This window comes from Lethenteron reissneri, unplaced genomic scaffold, assembly GCF_015708825.2.
Source record: "Lethenteron reissneri isolate LAM-NWPU_2019-01 unplaced genomic scaffold, ASM1570882v1 scaffold_1630, whole genome shotgun sequence".
Classification (NCBI taxonomy): domain Eukaryota; kingdom Metazoa; phylum Chordata; class Hyperoartia; order Petromyzontiformes; family Petromyzontidae; genus Lethenteron; species Lethenteron reissneri.
This window is the reverse complement of record NW_026891367.1, coordinates 1,322,154-1,333,985: the sequence shown is the minus strand read 5'-3', so window position 1 is coordinate 1,333,985 and position 11,832 is coordinate 1,322,154. Positions and strand designations below refer to the sequence as shown.

At 48.9% G+C, this 11,832-nt stretch overlaps 1 protein-coding gene across 1 annotated transcript; it reads right to left on the bottom strand.

The window, feature by feature from the left end:
• Positions 1-752: 752 nt before the first annotated feature.
• LOC133362866 (protein cordon-bleu-like) lies at positions 753-11,660 on the bottom strand. The gene is made up of 3 exons (XM_061581809.1): positions 9,681-11,660; positions 9,175-9,285; positions 753-1,136 (listed from the first exon to the last, which is right to left on the bottom strand). Exons 1-3 carry the CDS (start codon positions 11,514-11,516, stop codon positions 1,068-1,070), a joined length of 2,016 nt encoding a protein of 671 aa, XP_061437793.1. The 5' UTR covers positions 11,517-11,660; the 3' UTR covers positions 753-1,067.
• Positions 11,661-11,832: the final 172 nt, after the last annotated feature.

Below are 11,832 nucleotides of genomic sequence, written 5' to 3'. Positions count from 1 at the left end.
GTAGTACTAATCACACACCTGCATTTCCCATATCCCCTCCCTGTGATGCTGCTAGTCCTGCATAATGCACGGGCATGAGTAGTACTAATCACATACCTGCATTTCCCATATCCCCTCCCTGTGATGCTGCTAATCCTGCATAATGCACGGGCATGAGTAGTACTAATCACATACCTGCATTTCCCATATCCCCTCCCTTTGATGCTGCTAATCCTGCATAATGCACGGGCATGAGTAGTACTAATCACACACCTGCATTTCCCATATCCCCTCCCTGTGATGCTGCTAATCCTGCATAATGCACGGGCATGAGTAGTACTAATCACACACCTGCATTTCCCATATCCCCTCCCTGTGATGCTGCTAATCCTGCATAATGCACGGGCATGAGTAGTACTAATCACATTCCTGCATTTCCCATAAATATGCTAAATTCCTCTTGATATGCAAATTCCTTTGTCAAGGCGCCCAGCTTATATACACGCTCCAAGCTCGTGTGCTGTTTCATTCAGACGCTGTCTACTCGACAGACCTGTTCTTCACCTGAGGACGGCTGCTTGCGTTGTGGCCGAAACGTCGTGAGAATTATTTTATTATGTTTAATTTTTATTGTTTTATTACTTCCCTTCTACGTGACGACTTTACCGAAAGAACCAAGAATATGAATCCCTGCTGCAGTCACGAAAGAAGCTTTAAATCGAAATTGACATGAGAAATGTCATGTAAATTCTAGAACAAAACATGTATTATGTGCATCAAGAGGCATTTTCAGAGTTCCCCCCCCCCAGCAAAAAACACAAGCTGCTGCCAGGGAGAAAAAAAACTGTTTTTACAAATGTATAACACGCAATAAAAATGTGTCAATACAAAATAAAAGTGTACACATTATCTTGCACGCATTCAAACGGTACACGTGTCAAGCACCAACCATCGGCACACGTGCTCACGAACAATACGGTCTCCAGTCGGCGTTCGTGTCGTCTTTGTGCCGCAGTCGAAAGGCAAACGGCCCCTAATGTCTACCAGCAAAGGCGCTCAACGGGAGGGTCGGATGCGTCACCGCCATCCTAAGACGATAAACTCGTGATGGTCCCTGACTTTCCATCAACTCGGATGGTCTTCACAGACTTTGGTACCTGTAGAAATCAAGCAGGGGGGGAGGGGGGGTGGGTGGGAGGGGGGGTTTCTCGCAATTAAATTGTACAGGCAGTCCTCGGACGTACAGCTGGTTACATTCCTAGAGAAGGCGCCGCAATTTCGATTTAAAGCTTTCGTGACCGCAGGGATTCATCTGATTCATCTGAATCCCTGCGGTCACGAAAGCTTTAAATCGAAATGTAACCGCCTCTACGGGGAGGGTTTCCACGTAACTTTGAGATCCTTCAACAAGCTCCGGGATAAGAAGGCTCCGCTAATCGAGTCTCTCACCTTTCTGAAGAGATGCCGCGACTCTAAGCTTAAATAGACACTCCAAGCCTAAGACGTGTCATTTAGACTCTGTCTTATCGACAGACATGTTCTCCACCTGAGGACGGCTGCTTGCGTTGTGGCCGAAACGTCGTGAGAATAATTCTATTATGTTTTATTTTTATTATTTTATTACTTCCCTTCTACGTGATGACTTCACCGAAAGAACCAAGATGAAGGCGTCGCAAGCCGAAGCCACATATGCCGAGACAGATTTTCCCAGATGAACAATGATACAATAGGCGGTCACGTTCCTGACCAAGGATCCGATATGCCGCTTTTAATAGATACGAATACAAAGAGCATATTTAATCAACTGCCGATTATATATAAAGTACAATGTTAGTGTAAAATTTCGATTTAAAGTTATCTTGACTGCAGGGATTCATCTTCTTGGTTCTTTCGGTAAAGTCACGCAGAAGGGAAGTAATAAAATAATGAAAATAAAACATAATAAAATTATTCTCACGACGTTTCGGCCACAACGCAAGCATTCACCTGAGGACGGCTGCTTGCGTTGTGGCCGAAACGTCGTGAGAATTATTGTATTATGTTTTATTTTTATTATTTTATTACTTCCCTTCTACGTGACGACTTTACCGAAAGAACCAAGAAAATGCAGTATATATTTCTCGATTGCAACGCTGCAATGGAGAAAAATCTTGAAAGTTAAAATGTTTGCCACCTTAACTTCAAAGCATATATAACAAACAACAAAAATGTGCGTGTGTGTGTGTGTAGTAAACACATACGTATGCACGTGTATCTACCGAGCTAGATTTGAAGCTTTCGTGACTGCAATGAATCATATTCATAGGTTTTTTCGGTAAAGTCACGTAATGTTTATTTCTTTTTAATGTTTTTTACCGACGTGACTTTTCCGAAAAAACCTAAGAATATCTACCGAGCCAGATTTGAAGCTTTCGTGACTGCAATGATTCATATTCTTCGGTTTTTTCGGTAAAGTCACATAATGTTTTTAATGTTTTTTACCGACGTGACTTTACCGAAAAAACCTAAGAATATCTACCGAGCTAGATTTGAAGCTTTCGTGACTGCAATGATTCATATTCTTAGTTTTTTTTCGGTAAAGTCACATGTTTTTTAATGTTTTTTACCGACGTGACTTCACCGAAAAAACCTAAGAATATCTACCGAGCTAGATTTGAAGCTTTCGTGACTGCAATGATTCATATTCTTAGTTTTTTTCGGTAAAGTCACGTAATGTTTTTAATGTTTTTCTACCTACGTGACTTCACCGAAAAAACCTAAGAATATCTACCGAGCTCATCTTGTGCCCACCTCCTTAAGCGTGCCAGCACAACTGCCGGATCGGTTGTCATCAAGCGTGGCTGGAAGGGACTCCGCCGGGCCCCGCTCTGTTCTTCCGGCCCCATCACCCACACGGATGACAGGAGGTGGTGGGGCGCAGGGTTGCGATTTCCGCATGGAAAATGCGGAAGGAGGGTTCAAATGTTCCCGCATTTTTGCTAAAGTCAACCGCAAACGGTGGAAAGACTACTCCTATGACCGCGCGCTTTTAACAACACGTTAATGCGTTCTATTGGAAAGGATACATGCAAGGCCCAGCATCACGTAGGGCTTTGAGTTACTGATTGGAATGAATATATGATTTCCGCATTTCCGCACAAGAACCACATACTTTATTCAAATGCGGAGCCGTGATTACGAGCACATGTACATGATGTATCCTTTCCAATAGAACGCATTAACGTGTTGTTAAAAGCGCGCGGTCATAGGAGTAGTCTTTCCACCGTTTGCGGTTGACTTTAGCAAAAATGCGGGAACATTTGAACCCTCCTTCCGCATTTTCCATGCGGAAATCGCAACCCTGGTGGGGCGGCGACGGCTACGGAAACTGGAGGAGATTGCACAGATGCGAGCCGTGGTCGCAACGTGGCACAACAATCGCCCGACTCGGCTTCTCTCGACCGCCGAGACATCAGTTCTGCTGCTGCTGCTGCTGCCGCTGCAGACGAGGTCTGTGGAAACCCAAAGGGAGTAGACACCGGTCAAGGCGACACTAAGAAGCGACACGCTTCAAGTTCTTAGGTTTTGTCGGTAAAGTCGCGTAGGTAGTGGTGGTAGTGGTGGTGGTGGTGGTGGTAGTGGGGGTGGTAGTGGTGGTGGTGGTAGTGGTAGTGGGGGTAGTGGTAGTGGGGGTGGTAGTGGGGGTGGTAGTGGGGGTGGTAGTGGTGGTAGTGGTGGTAGTGGTGGTGGTAGTGGTGGTAGTGGGGGTGGTAGTGGGGGTGGTAGTGGGGTGGTAGTGGTGGTAGTGGTGGTAGTGGTGGTGGTAGTGGTGGTAGTGGGGGTGGTAGTGGGGGTGGTAGTGGTGGTGGTGGTAGTGGTAGTGGGGGTGGTAGTGGGGGTGGTAGTGGGGGTGGTAGTGGGGGTGGTAGTGGGGGTGGTAGTGGTGGTAGTGGTGGTAGTGGTGGTGGTAGTGGTGGTAGTGGGGGTGGTAGTGGGGGTGGTAGTGGGGGTGGTAGTGGGGGTGGTAGTGGGGGTGGTAGTGGTGGTAGTGGTGGTAGTGGTGGTGGTAGTGGTGGTAGTGGGGGTGGTAGTGGGGGTGGTAGTGGGGGTGGTAGTGGTGGTGGTGGTAGTGGTAGTGGGGGTGGTAGTGGGGGTGGTAGTGGGGGTGGTAGTGGGGGTGGTAGTGGTGGTAGTGGTGGTAGTGGTGGTGGTAGTGGTGGTAGTGGGGGTGGTAGTGGGGGTGGTAGTGGGGGTGGTAGTGGGGGGTGGTAGTGGGGGTGGTAGTGGTGGTAGTGGTGGTAGGTGGTGGTGGTAGTGGTGGTAGTGGGGGTGGTAGTGGGGGTGGTAGTGGGGGTGGTAGTGGTGGTGGTGGTAGTGGTAGTGGGGGGTGGTAGTGGGGGTGGTAGTGGGGGTGGTAGTGGGGGTGGTAGTGGTGGTAGTGGTGGTAGTGGTGGTGGTAGTGGTGGTAGTGGGGGTGGTAGTGGGGGTGGTAGTGGGGGTGGTAGTGGGGGTGGTAGTGGGGGTGGTAGTGGTGGTAGTGGTGGTAGTGGTGGTGGTAGTGGTGGTAGTGGGGGTGGTAGTGGGGGTGGTAGTGGGGGTGGTAGTGGGGGTGGTCGTGGGGGTGGTAGTGGTGGTAGTGGTGGTAGTGGTGGTGGTAGTGGTGGTAGTGGGGGTGGTAGTGGGTGGTGGTAGTGGGGGTGGTAGTGGTGGTGGTGGTAGTGGTAGTGGGGGTGGTAGTGGGGGTGGTAGTGGGGGTGGTAGTGGGGTGGTAGTGGTGGTAGTGGTGGTAGTGGTGGTAGTGGTGGTGGTAGTGGTGGTAGTGGGGGTGGTAGTGGGGGTGGTAGTGGGGGTGGTAGTGGGGGTGGTAGTGGGGGTGGTAGTGGGGTGGTAGTGGTGGTAGTGGTGGTAGGGTGGTAGTGGTGGTTAGTGGGGGTGGTAGTGGGGGTGGTAGTGGGGGTGGTGTAGTGGTGGTGGTGGTAGTGGTAGTGGGGGTGGTAGTGGGGGTGGTAGTGGGGGTGGTAGTGGGGTGGTAGTGGTGGTAGGGTGGTGGTAGTGGTGGTGGTAGTGGTGGTAGTGGGGGGTGGTAGTGGGGGTGGTAGTGGGGGTGGTAGTGGGGGTGGTAGTGGGGGTGGTAGTGTGGTAGTGGTGGTAGTGGTGGTGGTAGTGGGGGTGGTAGTGGGGGTGGTAGTGGGTGGTGGTGGTAGTGGTAGTGGGGGTGGTAGTGGGGGGTGGTAGTGGGGGTGGTAGTGGGGGTGGTAGTGGTGGTAGTGGTGGTAGTGGTGGTGGTAGTGGTGGTAGTGGGGGTGGTAGTGGGGGTGGTAGTGGTGGTAGTGGTGGTGGTAGTGGTGGTAGTGGGGGTGGTAGTGGGGGTGGTAGTGGTGGTAGTGGTGGTGGTGGTAGTGGGGGTGGTAGTGGGGGTGGTAGTGGGGGGTGGTAGTGGTGGTAGTGGTGGTGGTAGTGGTGGTAGTGGGGGTGGTAGTGGGGGTGGTAGTGGGGGTGGTAGTGGGGGTGGTAGTGGTGGTAGTGGTGGTAGTGGTGGTGGTAGTGGTGGTAGTGGGGGTGGTAGTGGGGGTGGTAGTGGTGGTAGTGGTGGTGGTAGTGGTGGTAGTGGGGGTGGTAGTGGGGTGGTAGTGGGGTGGTAGTGGTGGTAGTGGTGGTAGTGGTGGTGGTAGGGGTGGTAGTGGGGGTGGTAGTGGTGGTAGGGTGGTGGTAGTGGTGGTAGTGGGGGTGGTAGTGGGGGTGGTAGTGGGTGGGTGGTAGTGGTGGTAGTGGTGGTAGTGGGGGTGGTAGTGGGGGTGGTAGTGGGGGTGGTAGTGGTGGTAGTGGTGGTAGTGGGGGTGGTAGTGGTGGTAGTGGGGGTGGTAGTGGGGGTGGTAGTGGTGGTAGTGGTGGTAGTGGGGGTGGTAGTGGGGGTGGTAGTGGGGGTGGTAGTGGTGGTAGTGGTGGTGGTAGTGGTGGTAGTGGGGGTGGTAGTGGGGGTGGTAGTGGTGGTAGTGGTGGTGGTAGTGGTGGTAGTGGGGGTGGTAGTGGTGGTAGTGGGGGTGGTAGTGGGGGTGGTAGTGTCGGTAAAGTCACGTAGGTAAAACATTTTAAATTAATAAAATAAAAATCACGACGTTTCGGAGGCAACACAAGCTTCCGTCTTCAGGTGGAACCGTCACAGCCACGACAGCCGCATCAAGTAAAAGAGAAATTACAGGAGCTACCACTCCGTTTATATAATGGTTGGACAGGGAAATGGCCAAGATTTCGGCAGGGTGACTAATTCTCAATTTCATTCTGATTGTGTTCTCCGTCATGAGCCAATCGATTCAGAACTCGCGAAACGACATTGCACTGCCAACAGGTTCATGGCAGGACAAGCGACACATTTTGAAATATTCTTAGGTTTTTTCGGTAAAGTCACGTAGGTAGGTAAAACAATCAAAATTAATAAAATAAAAATAAAATAAAAATCACGACGTTTCGGAGGCAACACAAGTCTCCGTCTTCAGGTGGAACCGTCACAGCCACGACTGCCGCATCAAGTAAAGAGAAACTCCAAGAAAACGGTCCTTGTATATACTTCAAGTTCGGACAAACCACGCCGTTGTTCGACGCTGTACAAACGTGCGTCCTGAAGCTCAAGAGAATTCTATTAGAGGGTGTTTGTGTTCATGTATGTATGAATGGGAGCACACAAATAGGCCCTAATATCCGTGATTTGTATAATTTGCAACAGCTGTCAGGTTCATCTTCTTGGTTCTTTCGGTAAAGTCGTCACGTAGAAGGGAAGTAATAAAATAATAAAAATAAAACATTTTAAAATAATTCTCACGACGTTTCGGCCACAACGCAAGCAGCCGTCCTCAGGTGGAGAACATGTCTGTCGATAAGACAGAGTCTAAATGACACGTCTTAGGCTTGGAGTGTCTATTTAAGCTTAGAGTCGCGGCATCTCTTCAGAAAGGTGAGAGACTCGATTAGCGGAGCCTTCTTATCCCGGAGCTTGTTGAAGGATCTCAAAGTTATGTGGAAACCCTCCCCGTAGAGGCGGTTACATTTCGATTTAAAGCTTCTTTCGTGACTGCAGGGATTCATCTCCTTGGCTCTTTCGGTAAAGTCATCACGTAGAAAGAAATAATAAAATAATAAAAATAAAACATAATAAAATAATTCTCACGACGTTTCGGCCACAACGCAAGCAGCCGTCCTCAGGTGACTTTACCGAAAGAACCAAGAAGATGAATCCCTGCAGTCACGAAAGAAGCTTTAAATCGAAAAAGCTGTCAGGTTCACATAAGTTCCATTATCAAGGGGCCTTTTCTTCCTATTCGATTATCCCCGACTTTTTCATTAGTCATTGCAGAATGGCATCCTGTAATCTGAGATTGTTGCCAGATAAGAGTCCCACGGCACATACTTCAATAAAGAATTGTTGGAGCGTTATTTATACTCTTAGGTTTTTTCCGGTAAAGTCACCGTGTAGGTAAACAAATGTAAATTACTAAAAGTAAAACAAATTTAAAAATCACGACGTTTCGGAGGCAACACAAGCTTCCGTCTTCAGGTGGAACCGTCACAGCCACGACAGCCGCATCAAGTAAATGAGAGATTGCAAGAGCTACCACTCCGTTTATATAATGGTTGGAGAGGGGGGAAGGGCCAGGTACGGCACACTTTTTTAATCCTTTATATTAAGTTCGCTTGCTTGCTTGCTTGCTTAGGACCGTGCAAATCTTTCGGTCGTTTTTTAACCCACTTCCCGTGATCCAATCGAGCTGACATTTTGCACACAGACTCGTTGTGCGTGACAATTAATGTTCGTGAAATTTTTTTCCCAAAATGTTACACTTTTTAGGACAAAAATATGATATTTAATTACCAATTGCTTAATGGTGCAATGCAATCATCTGACCCATAGGTGGCAGCCATCTCAAGCCAGAGGACGAGAGGACTCTAGCCGCCACGCATATAAAGGATTTATAGTGAAAAACATTGTTTTTACTGGTTATACTTATTTATTAATATGGTAAGGTGAGGCTTGAGACTAAGAATAGACTGCATAACAAAGGCTGAGCCTGGTGGTAGTGGGGGTGGTGGTAGTGGGGGTGGTGGTGGTAGTGCTGGTGGTGGGGGTGGTGGTAGTGGTGGTGGTAGTGGGGGTGGTGGTAATGGTGGTGGGGGTGGTGGTGGTGGTGGTGGTAGTGGTGGTAGTGGTAGTGGTGGTAGTGGGGGTGGTGGTAGTGGTAGTGGTGGTGGTAGTGGTGGTGGTAGTGGTGGTAGTGGGGGTGGTAGTGGTGGTGGTGGTGGTAGTGGTGGTGGTAGTGGGGGTGGTAGTGGTGGTGGTGGTGGTAGTGGTGGTAGTGGGGGTGGTAGTGGGGGTGGTAGTGGGGGTGGTAGTGGGGGTGGTAGTGGTGGTAGTAGTGGTGGTAGTAGTGGTGGTAGTAGTGGTGGTAGTAGTGGTGGTAGTAGTGGTAGTGGTGGTGGTGGTGGTAGTGGTAGTGGGGGTGGTAGTGGTGGTAGTGGTGGTAGTAGGGGTGGTAGTGGTGGTGGTAGTGGTGGTGGTAGTGGTAGTAGTGGTAGTAGTGGTGGTAGTGGGGGTAGTAGTGGTGGTAGTGGTGGTGGTAGTGGGGGTGGTAGTGGGGGTGGTAGTAGGGGTGGTAGTGGTGGTAGTGGTGGTAGTGGGGGTGGTAGTGGGGGTGGTAGTGGTGGTAGTAGTGGTGGTAGTGGTGGTAGTAGTGGTGGTAGTGGGGGTAGTAGTGGTGGTAGTAGTGGTGGTAGTGGTGGTGGTAGTGGTGGTGGTATTGGGGGTGGTAGTGGTGGTAGTGGTGGTAGTGGGGGTGGTAGTGGGGGTGGTAGTGGTGGTAGTGGTGGTAGTAGTGGTGGTAGTGGTGGTGGTAGTGGTGGTGGTAGTGGGGGTGGTAGTGGTGGTGGTAGTGGGGGTGGTAGTGGGGGTGGTAGTGGTGGTAGTGGTGGTAGTGGGGGTGGTAGTGGGGGTGGTAGTGGTGGTAGTGGTGGTAGTAGTGGTGGTAGTGGTGGTGGTAGTGGTGGTGGTAGTGGGGGTGGTAGCAAGGCTGAGCCTTTGTTATGGAGAGCTGCGGTTTGTGACTCAACCTGTGACAGGGAGACCACCACTAGACATGGAAAACTGTGATGGTTGTCTGTCAAATAAGATTGGCAAATAAGTGCAGTTAAATCTTTTTTTGCATGGTTGCCACTGGCATTCCCACTGACTTTTCTCAGTCGTTCCCCTCCTGCGCCTGATCGAATATCCGCCATGAGAGCGTCTCTTTCTGTCTCGCGCTCAACAGCTGCCGATATCTTCTGCAGATCTTCACCCGAAACCTAGAATATGATGTGACAACAACCAGCACATTCGTGGAAATGTGTACAACGTTTTACATTTTCTTGGTTCTTTCGGTAAAGTCACGTAGTAGGGAAGTAATAAAATAACAAAAATAAAACATAATAAAACATTTATGTTTTATTTTTATTATTTTATTACTTCCCTTCTACGTGACGACTTTACCGAAAGAACCAAGAAGATGAATCCCTGCAGTCACGAAAGCTTTAAATCGAAATTTAACGTTTTACATTAGCGAGGTAAATGTTTAAGATAACTTTAATTATACATATGCAATAATAGTTGCAAATTAATTACATTTTATTTACGATAGACACACATTTTCCGTACTTATTGCAATATTTTAAATGTGACGATGTAGACAAAGTCGTCTGACCTTACTCAACCTGCCCGTGTTGTCTGTAGACTGAAGTGCTTCCATCAGGGAACGGTGTGGATTGTCACCCTTCAGAATTGGGTTTTGCACCACAGGTTTTAACTTCAGCATCGGTCTAAACAGACCAGTATCTTCACCTGATGGTTTTCTCTGCTCATAAGTAACACTGGGACTTTCCAGTGCAGTTCCCGTGCTATTTAAAGCTGTGGGAGGCCGATAGAAAGGACTTGCATCTGTGGCGTTTGAAGAACTGAGAACAGACTGGATTTGCGACGAGTTAGACGCTGATTTTACATTAAAAGTGTGTCCGCCACTTCTAGATTTGAAGCTACTTGGTTGAGAACTCACCGTAGGTGGTGACTTGTCAGCAAGGACGGTGTTCTTAGACTCTAAATGACCAGACTGTACACTCACGCCGGATGGCTTGTCATCTTTGAATCTGACACTTGGGAAACGGACTGGCCTAAATACTTTTGGCTTCCATTGATAAACTCGTGGTGCCTGAATCATAAACACCTTCCCTGGGTCACCTGGGGAATTTGGAATGTTGGCATTTTCATCCGTAGAAAACTGTGATGATGGTGGAATTATGAGCTCATCCGGTTCACAATTCACCTGAATTGGTGGCAAAGCATCCACAGGCGTTGTCTCTGTTGTGGTTGTGCCACTGCAAGTTTCACTTGGAGCATCGACGGACTTGCAGGCTGTCTTCTCGGCAACGGAAGATGCCACGTAGGGGCTGGATGGTCTCCTGAAGGGACGGGAAAATGCATCTTGCTTCGAGCGAGACGGTGGAGATTCGGCAATGCTGGCGAGTGGCACGGTGACTTTGACAGCAGACTGCTGCCGAGATGTTGTCTCTGTGGTAGTACGCCGGAGGGAATGGGACCTCTGGAATGGACGCGCCACGACTGAGAGCCCTGATAAAGGAGGAATCGATGGTGGAGAAATCACTTGCAACCGATGTGCTGTATGCTGTTGCGGATTGGCTGTAATGTCACCGATCTTCGCTGTTGAGTCATATTTTGTCTTTTCTTTGAACTCTGTCGTAGTATCGGTCGCAGTGACATTTTCAGTCTCGCTGGGTTCTGTTTCATAAGGTGGTAGACGGAATGGGACATCGGCTGTTTTAGGTTTTGGTCTGATGACTGGCTTGTAAGGAGCAATTCTGTAAGTGGGCAATCCCAGTTTAGGAATGTCATCTCTGGTGATGTTATTTGTGGACCTCCACCGATCTAAAGGCTGCTTGTAGACAGTAAGAACTGGAGAAAATGGTTCAGCTGAATTAGATTGATATTCAACTTCAGGTGCACATGGCTCTTTTGAAATTGATCGTGGTGTCTTGTAAAAAATTGAAGCCTCAGGCTCGTTTGACGGGTCCGTTGCCGGCTGTGAAGTTTTATTTATTTCGGATACTTGTTCACTTTTAAAGCTTTCTGAAAGATATAATTTTTCTGATGGTTTAGTAGTTAGCCTTTCTCCTGCAATAACCTTGCAAACTTTGTTTGGTTCAACTATTTCCTCTCGAGCTCCTGCAATTTCTCGACGGATTTCTGCTGGCTGGATCAATACGGACTCTTCCACGCATGCCTTGCGTTTTTGCGTTACCAGTTGTTTTTTATACCGTTCGCATGACGCATTCTGTCGTTCCGCAGGTATACTCTCTACTTGCTTGTCCACAGACTTGGCCTGTGCTACAGGGATTTTCTCCACACGCGCATTTAGAAAGCTTTCGTTTTTAACGGGCATTATACCTAGACACTTTAGGCTTCCTCCGTGCCTGTCTGCCCTGCTTAACTCACTTTTTGGTTTGGTGGATACGTCAGGGAAAGCCATAGAAAACCTTTTATGTCTGGGGTCTTGTTCACCCACTACACAAGCAGATGCTTTTGCAGTGGCCCCAGAAAAAGACCCACGCTGGGTAGGTTTGTATTTAAGGTCACGTTGCTGGGCCAATGCAGATTTCTGAAAGTCGACTTTTTCTTCACGACCATCCTTTTTCTGCCTAACAGGTGGCTTCTCAGAAACCCGTTGCACATTTGCAGCGTTGAGAAACCGCACAGTTTCTTTTGAAGGTCCTCCTTTGACGTCTGTTGCCACATTGGCAGGTTCTTTTGAAGGTCCTCCTTTGACGTCTGTTGCCACTTTGGCA

Excerpts from the sequence above, each read along its gene's own strand:
- LOC133362866 (XM_061581809.1), bottom strand. The coding sequence starts at position 11,516 with ATGGCTTTCCCTGACGTATCCACCAAACCAAAAAGTGAGTTAAGCAGG. Across the intron at positions 9,286-9,680 it reads ACACGGGCAGGTTGAGTAAG|GTTTCGGGTGAAGATCTGCA; the intron begins GTCAGACGACTT and ends ATCATATTCTAG. Across the intron at positions 1,137-9,174 it reads GAGGGGAACGACTGAGAAAA|GTACCAAAGTCTGTGAAGAC; the intron begins GTCAGTGGGAAT and ends TGATTTCTACAG.